The 19,417-nt window shown below is 40.1% G+C and overlaps 1 protein-coding gene across 1 annotated transcript in view; it reads left to right on the top strand.

Moving 5' to 3' along the window:
- Positions 1 to 19,417, top strand: part of cdh23 (cadherin-related 23) — a 197,426-nt gene that overhangs the window by 65,760 nt on the left and 112,249 nt on the right. Inside the window, exons 7-8 of the mRNA XM_086258526.1 lie at positions 18,846 to 19,040; positions 19,147 to 19,275. Coding sequence (XP_086114652.1) covers positions 18,846 to 19,040; positions 19,147 to 19,275 — 324 coding nt within the window. The remainder of the gene's footprint in view (positions 1 to 18,845; positions 19,041 to 19,146; positions 19,276 to 19,417) is intronic.

Below are 19,417 nucleotides of genomic sequence, written 5' to 3'. Positions count from 1 at the left end.
GTACTGTACAGTCATGAGGAGTTTGTTATTCTGTAACAGTTTGCTTTTGTTTGCTTTGTTTAAAGTCAATGAGCTGAATGACAGCTCAGACAGTCTTTCAGATACAAATCTTTGGCTTATTGCATTTAGATATTTTGTGTTATAAGCAAGTTTTGCCCGTCCCCAGTGAACACTGATAATAGCAACAGTCACCAAGATTCCACTTCATTTTTGTGAAACCCCTATTGGCGACGGCCCCCTTCTCGTCTCCATATTGTGTGATGTGCCCAAAATAAGAGCTTTGATGTATAACTGAACAGTGCATTCGCCCACTCCTTTCCCCCCAGTGCCCTGCCAGGACTTAACTTATAGATAAAGCACATGTGGGGAGGAAAACCGAGTCTCTAGTTACCATGAGGTAATATAAGATTTCCTACAAATGAAATAATAAAATGGTGTTATGAAATGCTGAATGAGCAAAGGAGGCTGAGACAGTTAAAGACACAGACAATCCTTGACACTCCACTTGCTGAGCACTCCATCACTGGTGTCACGTCTCATCAACAAGATGTTAATTTAATTTGACAACATCACATTGTAATAATTGAGATTAAGATAGAGCGAGGAGGAAAATGAGACAATGGAAATAAATGGTGGAGATATTTGCTTTGGAAGTACCAATTTTCATCTAATGATCCTCTTAAAAAAAGACAGGAAAAGAAAAGGGAGATGATTATATGTGTTGCCATTCTGTACTGGTGTTATTAGTTCTGCCTTGCTTTTTAATTAGCTATCATCATGTAATATACACAAAGCCCACCTAGTAATTCTCAGCTACGTTTTGCTGTAATAAAGAGGCTGTGAAAGTGTTTTTGTCTCATTTATGCCCATCTTCTTCCTACATGCAGTACTTTTCTTTGCTCGATTATCTCTCTGTCCCACTCTTCTCTACTGCAGAGCTACATGAAGTGATTGCAAACGGACCCCGGTAGTGCAGTGGTTTCTGTGTACTGGCTGTCAGTCTGTTCAGATCTGTTTGTCTTCCCGTATCTGACATTTACATTTAGTTTCATCTATTTGCATCTATTCCATTCTATTCTATTCAGGCAGATAAACAGAAGGTGCGATTGCAGGACCACTGCTATGTTTACTTTGCAGCACACTGCTGATGTATCATCATACGTCTATCTTATTCTTCTTAGTCACGAGTGCTACATACTGACACGTCGGGAAATATACTGCAGCTCCATAGATAGTTATGTAGGACAACTGAGTGAATTAAAAATAGGCCCATTTCCCTTTATGCTGATAAGTTAGCTGCATCTGTTGCCAGATTGGGAATGCTTCTACTGGACAGAAAAATGTTTTTTCTCACATTAAAAAAATCTGTTTATTCTGAGTGGTCTAATTCACTACAGGACAGAGGACTATGTTATATGTAGATGTGCTTCTACTAGCCTAACAATGCATTTTCTATACTGACATGACAGCAAATTTCTATGAGAACCCATCATAGTATACCACCTGAGTGGCAGAGGTGGCAAACTATCTGTGTTTGTTTTCTTAGTTTTTTATCATTTCTACCAGATACGTCTGCTTGCCGTCCTTGCTGCCTCCTGTTTATAAACATATCAATAAATGCAATGTCCCTTGAAGTTGTTAAAATGAAAACTACATATCTCGTAAAGTCCCTCAGCTGATAAGAATACCCATCCAATCCAAAGAACACCCTTTTTTTTTAAACTTTTTAAAAAATATTGTGCTTGTTTGGGTCCCTGCTGAAAATCAAAGCTTTCCTTTGGGGAGTAACCACTGGCCTTTTAAAATCCTAGAATAATGCATGAAAATGAAAGGGGTACTGGGGTTCATAGTGCAGGAGAAGGACAGTCTGCTTATATGTGGTCAGATGTGTCTGCAGTTGCTTGAAGTCTGTGAATTATGCATTGGAAAAAGAAGCATGTAGATTTCTACTGGTGTCTGTGTGAGTGGGTGTGTGCAAAGAGACACCTGAGACATTAAGACTCATGGAAGTAGAGCCCCCTTATGCCCTCGTGGTACCCCATGCCCGAGTATACAGATAGAGAGAGTTGTTGATATAGAGTGCAGCGTACCTATAGGACCAGACTACAGAATGGAGAGATTCAGGGCTACAGAGTTCAGAGTGAAGTGAAAACACACAAAAAGCTTGAAATCAAGGGCACACTGGGAAACAAGGCGAGAGTAAAGAAAGGCACTGGGGGAGGGAGAGAGAGAGCAGGGTATCTTTTGAATAGCACAGAGTGCATCAAATCCCGTGTGCTGTTTAGATGAGATGGCCTCAACAGCAACCCTGGCATCGCAGTTCGTTTGATAATGGCATGTGTAAAGTGCAGCTTCCCTTGGTCATCAGCCTTAAACACTAGCACTGTTGCACATGCACGGTGAATTCCACTTGTGATTGTTTAAATATTACTTTAAAACCAAAATGTTTCCACTGTAAAAGAGTGGTGGACACAGGCCATGCAGGGTGATGAATCAGAACATGAAAATTGCGATGCGAGGTCACTAATATCCTGGGTAAAAGCATGAAATAGTAAAAAAATTGAGTTTTTAGAATTGTAGAAGATTCCTTCGATCAGACATGAGTATGTGGGGGGCAGGGATAGAAACGCCTATCCATCGCTCCGTCCTTTCTCTAAACTGCTTATCATCATTGCTGGGGGCTATCCTAGAACAAACTTAGTGAGTCATAGATTGGACAAGTTTTCAGTCTTTCAGCATCATCACTTTTAGACAAGCATGCGCACCCTCAGTCAGAGCTACCGGTTGCCAGTTAGTCCAACCTATCTGCGCACTCTGTCAAGATGTTTTAATGTTGTGGGGATGTCATCTTTTTGTGCCAGAGGCAGAGAAATGGTGACAGGTGGATGAGATCAGAACAGTTATCCAGACTGTTGTTAGGTGACCAAAAATATATAAGACCTATTAACCTATTAATTATGTTTTTTAAGTCCTCTATATCTACATCATCAGCTGGTTTTTTGTAACTTGAACCAGCGGTCCCCAAACTTTTTTCCGCCAAGGACCTGTTTATGTCTGACAATATTTTCACAGACCAGCCTTTAAGGTGTCGCGGATAAATAGAACAAAATAAAACCAGTGCGGCACCAAAAAACAAAGAAGATTTATTCCTAACACATGGGAAAAGACCTAGGGAAAATGAGTTAACGATAAAAACTATGAAAAATAATGATAAAAACTGATAAAAGCGCTGAAAACCATAAATTTCACACCCGAGCCTCAAATCTCACAGCCCGGTACAAGCAACTCACGGTCTGGTAACTGGTAACAGTCCATGGCCCGGGGGTTGGGGACTGCTGACTTAAACCCTTAGTTTGTTTAAGTTAAACAAACTGTGAGCAATTAATTTCACAAAAACGTTGGATTTAGAAAGAACTGATACAAAATGAAAACACACATATGCAAGTTGATATGCTTTCTTTTGGGGGGGGGGGTCAGAAGGTTCAATAAACTCCAGCTTTTTGTTTTCTTTTTTAAGTGAGTTTCATAGTTCAGGCTTTACACGGTTAGTTTCCTTGAACCCATTGAGAAACGGTAGAAAAGAAAACGTAGCCCTTTGCTTAAATAGTGAAATTTGTGTGTCAATACTGACAAGATAAATATATCAATCACTGATGATTTTTAAGAGAAAAGTAGACTTATGGTCACGCTACAAAGAAACTACAGCAATGAGAGGACTATACTCTGACCCCCAGTAGGGGTTTTGAGACATCTCATTAAATGCATGCAAAATGTTAAAACCTTGAAATGTACCCCAAAAACCCAAATAAGTACCACAAATCAAATTTTGAGCATCTGTGTTTTTTTTAACAAATTAGCAAATTAACAATTTTTCAAGTGAAGCCCCGCCCTCACAGGTTTACATAAAGATACCAAGTCTTAGCATCCAACACACGTTGGATCCAACAGCCCGTTTGGAGGTCAGTTCCCAAATTTTAAGTTACAAGGAATCTTTAATCTGCAGGTCTTTGCCTAAATCCTTTCCCACTACTTCACTTCATCTCTCCCCTCTATGTTACTTCTGGGTAATTACCCATTTACAGTGTTTCCCTCACTCCCAGTGAATTCAAATCAGATCACTTGCACTGGTGGGTGACTGCAAACATAATCCAGCTGCCATAAAAAGCCTCTGGACCACTATGTAAAATTGCCATTCACTACTGGATTATGGGGCTTTGCGTTATTGTTCCAGCTGTGTACCTTTACAGGTGATCGCGCTCACCTGTAAAATAAAACATCAAGAGCTAATTGAGCAGTGTGCAGAATGAAGCTGTACAGGCGTACGCTCTGCTCTTGGTCACATACCTCCCATATGTACACACAGAAGCGCAAATACAGGCTGCCCACACATACACAGAAATGCGCGCCTCCCTTCAACCAGTCCCAAATTCCCCTATGTCTTTAAAAGAAAGTGCAGACTGATTAAAGTCAGAGTTTTATGGGGAACTGTGAAGAATATGACCAAATAAATAAATAAAGCCAGAGTGTCTTGCCCCCTAGGCAACAGCCGTTTATATGATAATCAGCTCTACTCTAATTTGCATTTAATTCTATTTTAAAAAAATGACTTCTTAAAAAAGGGAGTTGGGGAGGACAGGAAAATTGTGTATGAGAACAAGATGTTCAACAGTAGGAAAAGGAAACAGGATTCATCATCTTTCACTGTTATCCATTAAGCAGTCACTGGTAATCTGGTAATCACTGATTCATGTCAACTACATTTTTGCATGAAGCAAATGAAGCTCATTTATCTTGTTTGATCGTTTTTATTATTCTTGATAGCAGCATTATAATGTTATCTGGACACTGGGATGCTAACACCTTCAGCATGCCTCTTATGTTGTAATAACAGCCTTGAAATGGAAAGCCATTAGTTGGGAGCTCGGCTTATAACATGAATAACATGAATTAATTTGCCTAAAATCATTAAAAATGCACTATGCTAAAAAGCAGAATTTACTAAACTAACCAATTAGAGAAGAATTTAGAAGTATAAGATCTATTTGCAGCCTGACAAATACCAGAAATGCATTATGCTCTGATGTAGACTTCAGGATTTAAGAATTCGCTCAACTAGTTTGTCTGATCTCTACCTTAAGAGAGCATAAATGAATGGCCTCAAGTCTCAGAGGACTGAAGCAATGTTTCACCCGTCCACACACAAACCTTTGTAGAGCTCTAAGTTAAGTTAGTCATGAATATAATAGCTCGTGTCAGCTAATACGAGCAGCTGTATGACATTTTAACTGGCAAAAACCTCCGTGAGTGTGAGCTAAAATTGCTGCTACCCGAATGCTATGTACACTAAGCTGTCCTCACGAGACTGTCAAAGTCAATTTTAAAATGTGCATTCCATCTACAAACTTTTGCATTTGAATTTGAGAGAAATTTAAGAAAAAGGAGCTTCCCTACCTCCAAGCAGCAATAGTTTCAACCACAGCTACAGGTAACTGCTTTAAATAAGGCAGGAAAAATGAGTTGTACTTTTAGTACTCTAAACCGATATGGATAACTTTCCATAACAGGTAAAAAAAAAAAAAAAAAAGGTTGCAGAGCTGGCTGATGTGATTTGGCCTGTCCTTGTACCCTTCCCCTGGGATCTACCCATCTGTCTCTCTCTGGCTCTGTGGATTCCTGCAGCATGCTGGGCCTGATTACCTTTACATTTAAACAAACAGCTCCAGCTCTTTGGAGGCAGTCAGCCATGAGCTTTGACAGGGGGTTAGGCAGTTTTGGGAGAAGACTGATAAGGAGATAAATATGTTGTCTTTTCTCCACGGAGAAAATAGCCAACCCATACATACAAACACACGCCATCCACTGGAGGCATTGATTCCCTATCTCATAATCCTCTTACTTTAACCATTACTGCTACCTCAAACCTTTCCCCAAACAAAGTCCTACTTTTAAAATATATTATTTTAAATAGTCACCCAAACTTGAAGCAACATAAGACTTTTCAATTAATACTCCATTATTGAAAATAGTAAACACTAAAATTGAAAAATATCAGCCAAACAAAAAAAGCCCCTCAAAAAGATCTAAATGGAAATTACAGGAACACATCATGAATCCTTGACACTCACACGCTCTCACACACACTGGGAGGCTGTCTTTGCCTTTCAAAAGTGGCCCCTCTCCCTGTCTGCTGGTGTGGAATCATTTTGTTCGGCTGAGTGCTTCTCCAGAAAATCGCAGACGGACCATAGAGTGGAGCGAGAGAGAACAAGAAGGAATAAAAGCAGGTTATAATGTAAGACACTTTTTGGACATCAGTTCCTGTATGGTACACAAAGACTTGCACCACATTACTGCAGCGTATTAGGCCTTACTGACTAGTTTAACAGAGGGGGGTCAAACGATTTAGAGAGGAAAGACTAACTGCCATTAGAAAATGACTGATAACTGTTAGAGAGGCATGCCTATAAAATATTGTCAGTATATACATGGTTAGATGGCTTCAGGTCAGTCTTGAATGTGTTTAATCCAGAGAGTCTGGTGGCTCATGCCAATCCAGCCCATTATTATGTTGATTTAATTTGTCTCCAATTCAGCTTGAAAATGTTTATTTGGGTTGTGATCTGGAGGTCAAAGTGGATAAAGATATGAATTGAAGATAGATAGATAGATAGAAAGAAAGAAAGAAAGAAAGAAAGAAAGAAAGAAAGAAAGAAAGAAAGAAAGAAAGAAAGAAGGCTTTCAAAACAAGCTACCAGAATGACAAATTCTTGTGGTCAGAGTTTTCAGATAAGTGCTTCTTCTTCATCTTATAATGTACAATAGTGGTTTAGCCCAGTTACTTTCATTGATAAAATTAATTTCGGATCTTGATTTTAAGAGCACAATGTTTTCTCTTCTGCTTTGTAAAGAAGAAGATGACTTAGATTTACAAGTGTGTGAGGGGAAATATTTTTCCTCCTATGGTCACACAGTACAATAAACTGCAGTAACAGAAAAAGAAACTTTACACAGGACTGGTAATTCTGTTGCCCTCAAGTCCTGCATAAGTCTTATACATGTACGACTCTGGGGCTAGTGTTAGGATCATCAGCGTAACTTTGTGCTGAACATTGGGGGGGTGTCAAGATCTCTGTCTAAATAAATAAATAAATCTGGGTAAATTCCTAGATGATTAAACGTGCAACTATTTTGCTGGTAATACCTGAAATGAGTAAGGAAAATCAACAGCCTATTTATGCAACGTAATTCATAATTTTATTGGGGGGGGGGGTTATATATTAGTTGGGTCTTATTATAGGGGGGGGGGGGGTCATAACCCCCCTAACCTCCCTTGAAATTACGCCCCTGGTTAGGATGGCCATTGGTTTGGTGACTGGGTTGAAGTGGGATCCTTGAGGCAGAGATAAGGTGCCGACCAACCAGGGATTTATTCAGCAACACTCAACGACACAGAAAATCTAACAAAACAAAATAAAAATATGTTGCCCACCAGTGACTTGTGGTCCAGCAGCAGACTCCAGACTTTTATTGACTGCTACTAATTGAGTCCTAAGCCATATCTGATACAACTGTATAAGGTTACATATTAAACTAAACTAAAGGCAACACACAGCTTGCATAACAGTCTTTATTAACATTAAATCAATACAACAGAAAAGGCAGCAACTATTAAATTCACATTTCCCCACTTGGCCTACAAGCTTTGATCTAAATGAGAGCAGATATGCCTATCAGGTTACCTTTGAATGACACTCAGGATGGCTGGGAACTCTTTTGGCTCAAACACACAGGTAAAGAAAACAGTCTTGCATTTAAAATCTTTCAAAACTTTAAAACTATTTTAACTTTAAAACTTTAAAACTAATGTATATTTCTGTTCCTAGAGCAGACTTTCACCAGTACCAGCTGGAAGTCTATCCACAAGGAAGCAACTACAGAAAAACATCAATCAATAAAAGATATACAAATAGTATCACAGTTACTCATGTGTAAACGAAGACAACCTGCATTACAGCAAAGTCAATCTTGATTATTAGATTATAGAGACTGTTTGCAGGTGATGAGTTACACCATGAAATAATAATGGTAGCATATTTAGGTAAATTTAATCTCAGCTATTTCGCTCTAAAAGACAGTCAATAGTTGTCCACACTGTAAATAGTTGCACTAAAATCCTTAACAGTTAAAACACCCACATCTTTCTGATGTGTGTTCTCTTAAAGGATCCCACATTTAAACATTCAAAACACTTTGAGAATTGATCCAAAGCAACTGGAAATGTTCTTTTAGACAGATTTCACTTTCTACTTCTACTCGACAAAGCACACTTAGACAAGTACAGGCAGTTGGCTTATCACTGCTAATTCAGTGAATTATGAACAAAGCACACTGGGTGTCTGCACAGTTTCCATCCCTCATGTTCAGAGTTGAGCTCACTAACAGTAATTATACTGCGAGAAAGCATCATACCTGCAATTGGAGTTTGCAGTAGACTCCACGCTGTCACTCACGCATTCAGTCTCTTAGCTCAAACCTGGCTCAAGATAACACTCAATACTCTGGCTGAAATGATGGTATCAGACACGTAAGCTTTACAAGTGGGTCTCCTAAGGTTAGAGGGCTTTATGAGGTGGGTTTCCCATTTCCACCTCAGCCCCAAGTCCAGTCTCCATCGCATTATCACAGGTACATACTACTGCTCACTGCCCCTGGGAAATCACGGGCTATGAAGGAAGCCCTGTCACAACATTTACCATGAGTGGAATTGTAATTACTGACATATTTTTTTATGAGACGGGCTGTTTCATTGGTTTGTAAATGTTACTGCCATGACATACAGTATTTAAACTTGCTATTACCTCCCTTGAGAAGTGGGCTTGTTTTGCTACATGGTTTCATCACCGACCTTATTCACTGAGTTTCTTTGCAATAAATAATGAATGTTAAGCCACAAGCTAGGTTTCCCGAAGCTCGGGATCCTGGACATGTTTCTGGAAACTTACAGGCCACCGTTATAAATATAACACGCAACATAGCCATGAGATAAGTAATGTGGACTTAAGTCATAGTTGAACAAGTATTAGTCACACAAACAGAAATAAGGGTTAAAAACCCCAAAGTTTTAAAGTAAGATGAACCGCACTCTTTTTGGCAGGGTATAAATCATTTTTGTATAATTTTCCTCATTTGCTATCGAAACCTCGCAGATGAAGGACACTTTATCTTGTTTCAATACCAGTGAATTATTGATAAGCTAATTTCAAATGTGAAATATGGTTTTGTGTGTCACCTCTATGATTAATTTAAGTACTCTTGTGATTCACCTGCTTCAGCATCTCTGCCAAAACTGCATACTGTGAAATTATTGCCAGCTCATGGCCTCACCTATTTATATGAGAAAGTCTTACATACTGTATATACCATGTAACTGTGCAGTTCGTGCCTGTATTTTTTCAGGATCTATTTTACTCACTGACCACTTTATTCAGTACACCACTGCTTGTAAGTGCCCATATCTAATCAGGCAGTAACATGGGAGCAGCATATAGGCATCGTCAAGTTGAGCTGAAATTCAAACTGAGCATCAGAGTGAGGAAGGTTTGGGGAACTGTCTGGCATGTTAGACAGGCAGGTCAGAAACTGATGATCCACTGAGAATTTCCCACACAGCCATCTTTAGGGTTTACAAAGAATCGTCTGGAAAAAAAAAATATCCAGCAAGTGGCGCTTCTCTGAGCAAAACTAGCCGAACTGTTTTGAGCTGATAGGAAGGCAACAGTAACTCAGATAACAATGAGTTACAACCAAGGTATGCAGTAGAGCATCTTCGAACACAACACACTGAACCTTGAAGCAGTGAAAAATTGTTAAACAGTTAAGAACACCAAAAATGTTAAAAATGTTGCCTGACCTGAAGAGTCTGGATTTTTGCTGTGACCTTTGGATGGCAAACTGGAGGCAATAGAGAAAGAAGACTGTGGGAAAACGAGACACAGTCGAGCAGAATCTAGCTAACGAGACAAAGAGGAAGCAAAAATGAACACAATGCACACAAAGCAAGAGACAAACAAAATAAGACAGGAAGTAACTAAACACCTGACACAGAGATGAAGAAGGAAAAGGAGGAGGAAGAACAAAAAACAAGAAATTGATTATGAACTATAACTATTAGCAGAACCCAGATAACTAATCTTAAAAAAAGTCTGAGAATATAAATACTAAAAACAGAGAACCAAAAAAGGGCTAAAGGGCACTTAAATCTTAATGGACTAAGGAAACTAAAGACTAATATACAATGAAACTCAAATTATAAGCAAAATTTGGAACTAATAACACAACTAGAATAAAGAAAAGACAAAACTCAAAGCACTGAGTCCACGACCCAGGAACCATGACAGTTTACATCTCTCCACCTTGAATCTCTTCCTCACATGTTTCTCTCACATCCTTGTAGAGATTAGCTGAGATGCAAGGAAGGAGCAAAGGAAGCAATGAGAAATGTTAGCATCACACAGCACAGGCACTGTTCTCAGATTGCCCTCTAAATGACTTTAAACAGCTCGCCTAACGTCAGTGTGGACGGCTCCTGTTTACTTGTCTCATATTCTTTGACTAAGCTGTAAAGCACTTTGTGACACCTGCATTAGAGAGGACATTTTTTTGCAAATTTTTTCCACTTTGTGGGAATTCCCGACTGTTTTGTAGCATAGGTTTCAATAAAAATATCATGTTTGAATGCAAAAATGTTGCTTTATTGTACGACAACACTGACTGTTAATTTTAGTAATCAGCATGGCGAGATCTTGTACTGGCTCTAAGGCTACGTTCACACTGCAGGTCTTAATGCTCAATTCCGATTTTTTGATCAAATCCGATTTTTTTTACTGCTCGTTCACACTACAAATAAAATGCGACAGCAAACGCGCTCTAGTGTGAACGCTCAAAGCGGCCCGCATACGCAAAAGAAGATGTCACACACAACGCGCTCTGTTTAGACCCAGAGCAACAGTATTGTTTGACTGATGGCCCTTAATATAAAGACTTCGGACTTCACGTTTCCCAATTTTTGCTTTAAGTTATTTTGTTATTTACATAATAATGTAAATAACCTAATAATGATCCTTATTGCTGTTTAAGAGAGGAGCGGTGCTTCAAAGGATAGCTGCAGATTTCTGTCAGACTCTGCAGATTATACAGTACAAATAAAATGTTTACGTTGTCTTCCCAACAGTTTCACTGACATCTACGCTGGATGGCCAGGAAGCGTTCGCGATGTCTTCTCGGGCGCTTCTCTGGCGCTGATAATTGGCTTCAGTCTTGTGTCGGTGACGTAAAAGGTGGATTTAATGCGACTTGACCGTTCAAACAGCAGTCGCTTTCTAAAACATCGGATATGTATCGGATTCAGTACCACATACGAAAGTGACCCAGATCGGATTTGAAAATATCGGATTTGCGCCGTTCACACTGTCATAGCATGATCGGATATGGGTCGCATAGGGTCAAAAAAATCGGATTTGATGCACTTTCGCCTGCAGTGTGAACGTAGCCTTAGTTTCCTGGTAACATAGCAATAGTGCTTTTTATTCTTCTTACCTGGAGAACTGGACCATTAATTTTTAAAAATATGTTTTAAACCGTTAAGTTGTCACACTAACAGGAATCAGCTAATCAGAAACCAAAGCCATGTTTTCTTGGTCAAATCATTTACCCTTTTTTGTAAGGGAACATCTGTCTGCCCTGCAGTTCTGCACTTTCTCCTCATTTGAAATACATTCCCTCACATAGGTCGGAATAATGTCGGGGTAGTGTGACAAGGTGCCACATGTGGGAGGCAGTGATGGAGGGACAGAGGTTGTGCGAGGCAGAAAGTGAAAGGGCGAGCTGAGCTGGTACAATCACATGCCTGCTGGGTTGCAAGCGGAGAGCAGACAGCTGGGGAGGAACTGAAAACCTTCTGAGCAGTGTAGGTGTAATCATGGCTCTATTGTAGTGAACAGTTGGGCCTCTGGCGCTGCGAGCAGCAGGGAGCCGAAACCCAGGCGCTGCCCCTTCAAATCACCATGTCTTTAACATTTCTGACAAAATAAGAACAAAACATTGTACTTAGAAGTCTGTAGGCTGGCCATCGGCTTTACTAGGTTGGATAAAAAAACTTAGCGTGACTTTTATCGTAGTGATAGCATTTTTAACTTACAAGTTACTCGCTTAATCGACGGGTCGCAGATGGATTTTTGGCCGACAGCAGCAGGGCCACACATTTGGAGTAGTTGGACGTTCAGTTAGTTGCTTTCTGTCAATCCATTTGTCTTATTAAGTTGGGTTTTTTTTAAGATATAGTGAATCACATCGTCATACGGTTTGAAATGACAAAGTTTCATATTTGTTCTGGCTTTACTCTGCTAGGATCTAAGGTGACTATATGTTACAATCAACTGTTGAAATTTTTTGCTAAGCCTGATTTATAAATACTAATTATTATAAAATATCCCTTTCATTAAAAAAAAAAGTCGTTACACTTTTCTCAGATATGATGTTTTTTTTAAGGTTTGTTTAAGTTGCATTCAGGTGCTCTACTCAGAAACATTGCAAAAACTGTCATGTTGGGCAAGAGTGTGGTTTATTCAGCTTGTATACCATCATTAAAAAATTTTCACTTACTTCGAAGCTTCTGCCACCCAAACATGTTAAATAAGTAGATAAATAAGCTCCAGCTGACACAGGCCCAATCAATAAAACATTTAAAAGTATTTAAAAGAGCCGCATCTTTTGCTTATCACCACTGATCTCTAGACCATGTGGCTAGAAAAGCTCACACTCAATACACCTGTCTTTTCTGAGCAGTGAAATCAATGCAGTTTCTGTGCTGTTATAAATATCATAGATAAGTAAATCCCAAGCAAATGAAGCACTTAAGAAGGAAGAAGCATGGTGGCGTGAATCCAAAGTAGCATCAAGGGCTTCGGGTTATTTTTACAAGACGAATGAACTTAGACTTCGTCAGAAAATGTATTAAACATATCCAGTATGTGCTAGGAAGAATACTAGAAGAATACTAACTAGCTGTGATGAAACATTGTTTATCTTGTTCAAAAAATACACGCATTATGGCATAAATTCAGGGGCTGATGGAGACCAATCTGCATTTCCTCAGAGAGAAGCAAAGTGCAAAGTATTGGTGCTGTTTTTGCAGTCTTTTGTTTAATGAGCAGCAGCGATATGCTACCAGCGTGAGCTGTATTAAATATCACATCCTCGGTCTTTGAGGAACTGTAATATCAAAAGCTTTAAATGTTTAACTTTATATATTTTACTTGTTTTTCTCCTCTTTAACGAGCGCTGTATTTTCTTCTGCTTTGTAAGAGCCGTGTTTAACTATTTGTCGAATTAATTGAATAAATAATAGAGTAATTTGGAGCTTTTAAGCTCGTCCAATTGAAGAGCATAATTTACCTTTACACAACAGTGTGAATGAATTTGGCTCCATACTGAGAGTGACACACTAATGAATTAACTAAGTGCACTCTTGGACAGAGTCTAATCTCGTTGTAGGGACTGCTCCCTCAAGGACTCCTAGAGGAGACCGCTGACATTTAACCAGTGGAATCCTCACAGGTCCAGCCCTCAGGGGATTCAAGCCCTGTTAAAGTCCGACAGAGAAGCTGCGGCGTGTAGTCCTGGTCCATCCAGCTCTGACTCTCTGCGGCCTCAGAAGTGCCGCTGCCATTAAAAACCGGAAATTTTAAACATGGAGGACTAGTAGTGGAGAAGGCAGGGCAAACACACCGTACGATAAAGCAGAGGCAAAGTTAAAAGCGAATGGGGACCCCCTTCTTTATTAGAAATGTCTCATGGTTGTTAGTGACAGGCCTTCAGTTTGATTTCCTCATCTGTATTCTCTGTCTTCCCCTTCCTTTTATCGCAGTCTGCGTTCTTTCAGTCTCCTTACAACTTGTAGTCTGTTTTTCGTGTCACATTTACGACCTTCTTCATACTTTTGTCTTTGCAGAGTTAAGATGAAACACTGAAATAGTACGTTTTCATTTGCTTTGGAGTAGAACTTACACTGTTTAAGGTTTATTAATTGATATTAATTGGAAATCATTCCTAAGAAATTCTGCTGCCTATGTTAGTCAGAGGACTTCACTGAGCACATCAGAGGTGTTCAGCTAATCTTGGACTGTTCGATTTTTCAGAAACGGTCCCAGCACCGTCCTCTGGGTGTGCATGATAGGATGTGATCTGAAATATTTTGGTTAAGTGTGTCTTGCATAAGCTATTTATTCTCAAGGATTTGTCTCTGTCCCTGATAAGAATCCTTGGCTACTGCAAACTGTGCACAACATGCTTGATAAGAAAGGTGATGTACCAAGAAATTCACCAGACGTATATTGATATTATATACATTATCTATGACATAGAGTACTCTTCGTCCAGCGCTTTGCCTTTTAAGTGCTGTCTGACAACTGGCATGACTTTCTTTTAGCCACACTTCTACAGCCTAATTGACGTAATGCTGCACAGGCAACTGTCCAGCATCTATCTATCTGTAGAGGATCTCAGAGGTATTACTGTAGTGAGCACTACTTTCTTGGTCACTTGCCTTCCTTCCTTAAACTTTTACTGAGTTGGCTGAAAGGCCAAGTCAGAAATGTGCTTCCTGATTTCTTCCTTTTCACAATGATGCCCACAAAGCTCCTGGGAAGTTTCATCGATGCCGCAGTTTCTCTCACTCTTTCATTGATCGGTGCTGCAGCATAATTGTATTTTGAAATTTTTTGGACTATAGAAATGTAAGGATACTTTTTTTTTGCTCTGTTATTAGGTTAGTAGGTTCTGTAAAATCTATCAAACTGATTACAATAACACAGGTAGCAATTAAAAATGTCTTTTTTTTTTCATTTTAAATATTAGTAGGAGTATTTAGTGGGAGCACTTTTGCATTTGAGGGTTTTTTATGTTCATTTTTTATGGATTTCAGCGTTACTGTGACACAAAATTAGTATTAGCTCTCAGTTAATATTTGAATTGTACCATAAACAGAATGCTCCTCCGTCTCTATCTTTCTATATATCTCTGCTGTATGTTTCTCCTTCTTTCATAAGTAGCAGTTCTCAGAGGGAGAAGAGTGATTCCCACAGTGCACTTCAGATAAGACAGCAGGGAACTGTCTTCATCCCTCCTCAACCATCTCTCCACTTAACATTCTTCTTCCCAAGGAAATAGCCCCATTTATTCAAAAGCTGCAAAGCACTGTCAAGGCTTATATGCTGGAATATGTGCCGTGACAAACCAATTGGCTTTTGCTCTTTTGAAGGTATAGGTAGTGACACATACATGGTTCTCAACTAGCATTCAGTAGTATCCAGTTTAGCTGCCAGTGCTCACCCATTCTTGTGTCCTTGTTGTTTACTGTCTGTCTCATTTATGGAGAAATGATTGCGTAGTCTTATAGGTTAATAAAACCAGAATTATTCACTGCCTTGTATTTTGCGCCTGGTCACTCACATCGACTTCACACGAGTCCAATCAATAGCCCAATAGGAAGGGTACTGTGACCAATTGGAAAGGAGAAAAGTGCTAGTAGAAGACAGTATTGTGTAGTGGCTGCTTAGAGAATATTTCAGGCCGTGGAGCTCTCTTTAGTGTTGGACTGCTGGAATGCAGAGAAATCCATCAAGAGGAGCTGACGATCCAAGGAAACTCTTTAAATAGGTTGCTTTATTGTTTTGCTCTTAGTATTAAAATGCACCGTTTATGCAAACTGAGCAGTTTGACCTTCAGAGACTAAAGGGAAGCAAGAAGATAAGACTGAATAATGTGACTGGTTAATGTTTGCATTCAGTTTTCAGGGAGAGATTCCAAAAAAATCGAATAGCGGCTCAGACGCGAGTTTCACCCTCACGCAGGCGAGCCCGCTAACCTGAGCAGCACCACACTGGCACACTGACACATTCTGCTGAGAGTTGGTCATCTGCACATCCTGGCAAAGCTTTGAACTGTTGTTGCTTGAAGTGCTTTGAATGCTGTGCCTCTGTCAAATCTGAGAGATCAAAACTGGTGCTGGCGTGTGCGCGCGTGTGCGTTTACATATATGAGCGCGTTGCGTTATTTACCGAACCTTGCGGCGTTTGACCCTGGCGGTGTTTATGAGTTATTGTTTCACAGGTTGCTGCGCAAAGAGAGATAGAAGGTGGCATGCTTCAGGGGAAGAAAAGGATACATCAGATCACATTCTTTATCCACACACCCACACACACACATTTAGATATCATCCTAACACTTTTTCCAAAAAGTGCCACACACACACACACACATACATGCATTCACCCAACACAACACTTAACCATCAAACTGCCTCCTTGACATCAAAGCAGAATTGATAATGTCGACATCCATTCCACACACACACACACACACGTTACATGCAACAGTATTTAATTAATTCACCTAGAGTTTGATTGCGTATATTTTCATCCAATTAATTTGTTGCTGTGCTCGGGTGTCGCGCTGCAGGCTGTGGGGTACCTTTAGAGGTGTTTCCAATTTCCTCCTAAGCAGACAACTTGACAAACATATTAAATATATCAGAGAAATGCAGCTTAGATGTTTATTCAAATGCAGTTATTGTTGTGGGGGAGTGGATTAGTAACTCTGTTCCTTCACTCGGCAATTGTCAGCCAGGTTACACTCAAAGTGATGCAGCAGAGCTTCTCAGGGACCCAAAAAGAGAGAGCAGAGCATGGAAAGTGACTGAAAGCTGTCAGCTCTGGTTGTTGTTCTCAATTTTTAAAAATTAGTTTTTATTTTCATTTTTTTCTAACAAGAAATAGATTTTCTGCTCTTCCTTTTTCGCTCTTATTGCCACAGTGTCGTTCCCTGTAGTCAGAGCAACTGCACTAAAAGAAATATAATGTTAACCCGAGGCCTCCGATTACATCTGAGCATTCACAACTTTCAGACCTACTTTAAAAAAAAAAAAAAAAAAAAAAAAGTAAATTATATTAATTTTCACTACATAAATCTGAGAAACGATCCGGGACCCCGTCTGCATACATTACACAACACAGCGAGGATTCCAGGGGTAAAAAACTTGCTCTGTTACTCTCGTTGACATTTGTTGCTCTCCTTAAATTCTCATATGGCAGTCTAGCTTAATGTGGTTGGACAGACCCGTTTGCGATGCTGTTTATGTTTGCATGCAGAGACCACTCCGAGAGAGCAGAGCACACATTTCATTACACAAATTACAAATGCGTACACACATATGCCCACGCGAGGTCTGATTCTGCTCATACTGTCTACCCCCTCTAACCCAGGCGTTCACACACAGTTACACAGTTTCATGGACTCTGACACACCACTATTTACACACACACACACATGCACATGCAAATAGGCTTCTACACTCCCCTGACACCAGTGCAGACAGACTGTGGGGTCAACTGCTCTCTTACTGTGTCACTTTAGCTCTGGCTCAGGGCCCAGCTCAGTTCAACACTATGACCTCCCCATGTGGTCACACTCTGCCCCTGCGATAGACAAGACCACACACACACGTAAACGTAGACACCCATACATACACACACATACACACACACACTCTCTGGTCTGTGTCTACAGGTCTGGTAAACAGGAGGAGAGAGTAGAAGACCTGTGCAAGTGGATTTTATTTTTCTTTTTTAGTGGAATATCAGGATGCGTCCCATCCTCCTTCACGTCCTTTCCCCTCTGTACCTGTACACATTCTCATTTCTTATTAATCGTGCATGTATTTGTGGCTGTTTTGAGATAAAATTCCAATTAATGATGCCGTCGTTCCACAGACTTTTCGGGCTACCTGGAAAATGTGTGTCTTTATACAGCCTTCTCTTTTTTTTATTTAATTTTTTCTTTTGTTTGTTTGGTTTTTTATTTCACACATGACCCTCTGGTGTAGCATCTTGCAGCCTTTCTGGGCATTTCATATATCTTTGCTTTTAGCTTTTTGATACCCAAGACCATTTCTGTGGGTAACACAGATAGGCAATGCATATATTTACAGACAGCAAAGCGCAAGAAATACTTTCTGTTGTAGGGATAGATGCATTATTGTAACAACAACAGTTTGCCTTACCCCGGCAAGTTGCTCTTTCACTTGCAAACAAGAGGGTTAAGTCTGCCATAAATTTGTCTTGTGTGCCTGATCTCCACGGACAACTCAAAACCAACGTTGGGGTTATTGTTTCACATTCGCGTCAGTTTAGCTGTATTACTGAAATCATTGCTTTTATTTATCCAGATGGACTACAAATACTTTGTTATTAGATGTCATTATTCATGGGAAACACTGCTGGGGATCAATCGCAATCACAACCAAATTGTTTTGGATAATAATAATTATTAATTAAGTTAAACTGCCATCTGTTGCTTTCGTAGTTAATAAAACCTGTACCTGCTTCATTCTTTATTTTTCTCTGACTTTTAAATGTAATTATAGGAGATATGTGGGCGACCGTGGCTCAGGGGGTTGGGAAGCGCATCTGTAACCGGAAGGTCGCCGGTTTGATCCCTGGGCTCTCTGTCCTGGTCGTTGTGTCCTTGGGAAAGACACTTTACCCTACTTGCCTACTGGTGTTGGCGCGACATGGCAGCCTCGCTTCTGTCAGTTTGCCCCAGGGCAGCTGTGGCTACAACTGTAGCTTGCCTCCACCAGTGTGTGAATGTGAGAGTGAATGAATAGCTTTGGGTGCCTTGAAAAGTGCTATATAAATCCAATCCATTATTATTATATCTTCCTGCATACACTTGGGTTGTTGTTTGTATATATTCACTTCTCTGTGTGTCTTCTTTGATGTGTCTTTCAGGACACACCAGTGGGCAGATCCATATTCATGGTAAACGCCTCCGATCCAGACCAAGGCACTGGGGGCAGTGTTCTCTTCTCCTTTCAGCCACCTTCTGCCTTTTTCGCCATTGATGGAGCCCGAGGCACTGTCACTGTGACCAGAGCTCTGGACTATGAGACGACGACAGCCTACCAGCTCACCGTCAACGCTACGGTCAGCACACATACAGTATCAAAACTTAGTCTCTGTTAGCAAAATTGCATTAGCGCTGTTAAATGTATACTGTGTTTGTTTGTTTGTGTTTTTTGGTTTCTGAAAGGATCAAGACAAAATCAGACCTCTGTCACGGCTTGCCAGCTTGGCTATCACCATCACTGATGTCCAAGACATGGATCCCATTTTCACCAATCTGCCCTACAGTACCAACATAGAGGAGGATGTTCCCCTGGTCAGTAATACAGTCCCACTTTACATCTCACCACCACAGTGTGTACCCTCTTCAAGCAGCTTTCGTCTTTTCTTTCTTTCCATCCTGCTCTGATGCCAGAACATTCAACTTATATTTTACCTCATTTCTCATATCCCGCTCC

Source organism: Aulonocara sp. 'chitande type north' Nkhata Bay, linkage group LG13, assembly GCF_057382095.1.
Source record: "Aulonocara sp. 'chitande type north' Nkhata Bay isolate Kocher_YH1m ecotype deep benthic linkage group LG13, A_spYH_male_GT1.1, whole genome shotgun sequence".
Lineage (NCBI taxonomy): Eukaryota > Metazoa > Chordata > Actinopteri > Cichliformes > Cichlidae > Aulonocara > Aulonocara sp. 'chitande type north' Nkhata Bay.
The sequence above is the reverse complement of the archived record's forward strand: the minus strand, read 5'-3'. Positions and strand labels throughout refer to the sequence as shown.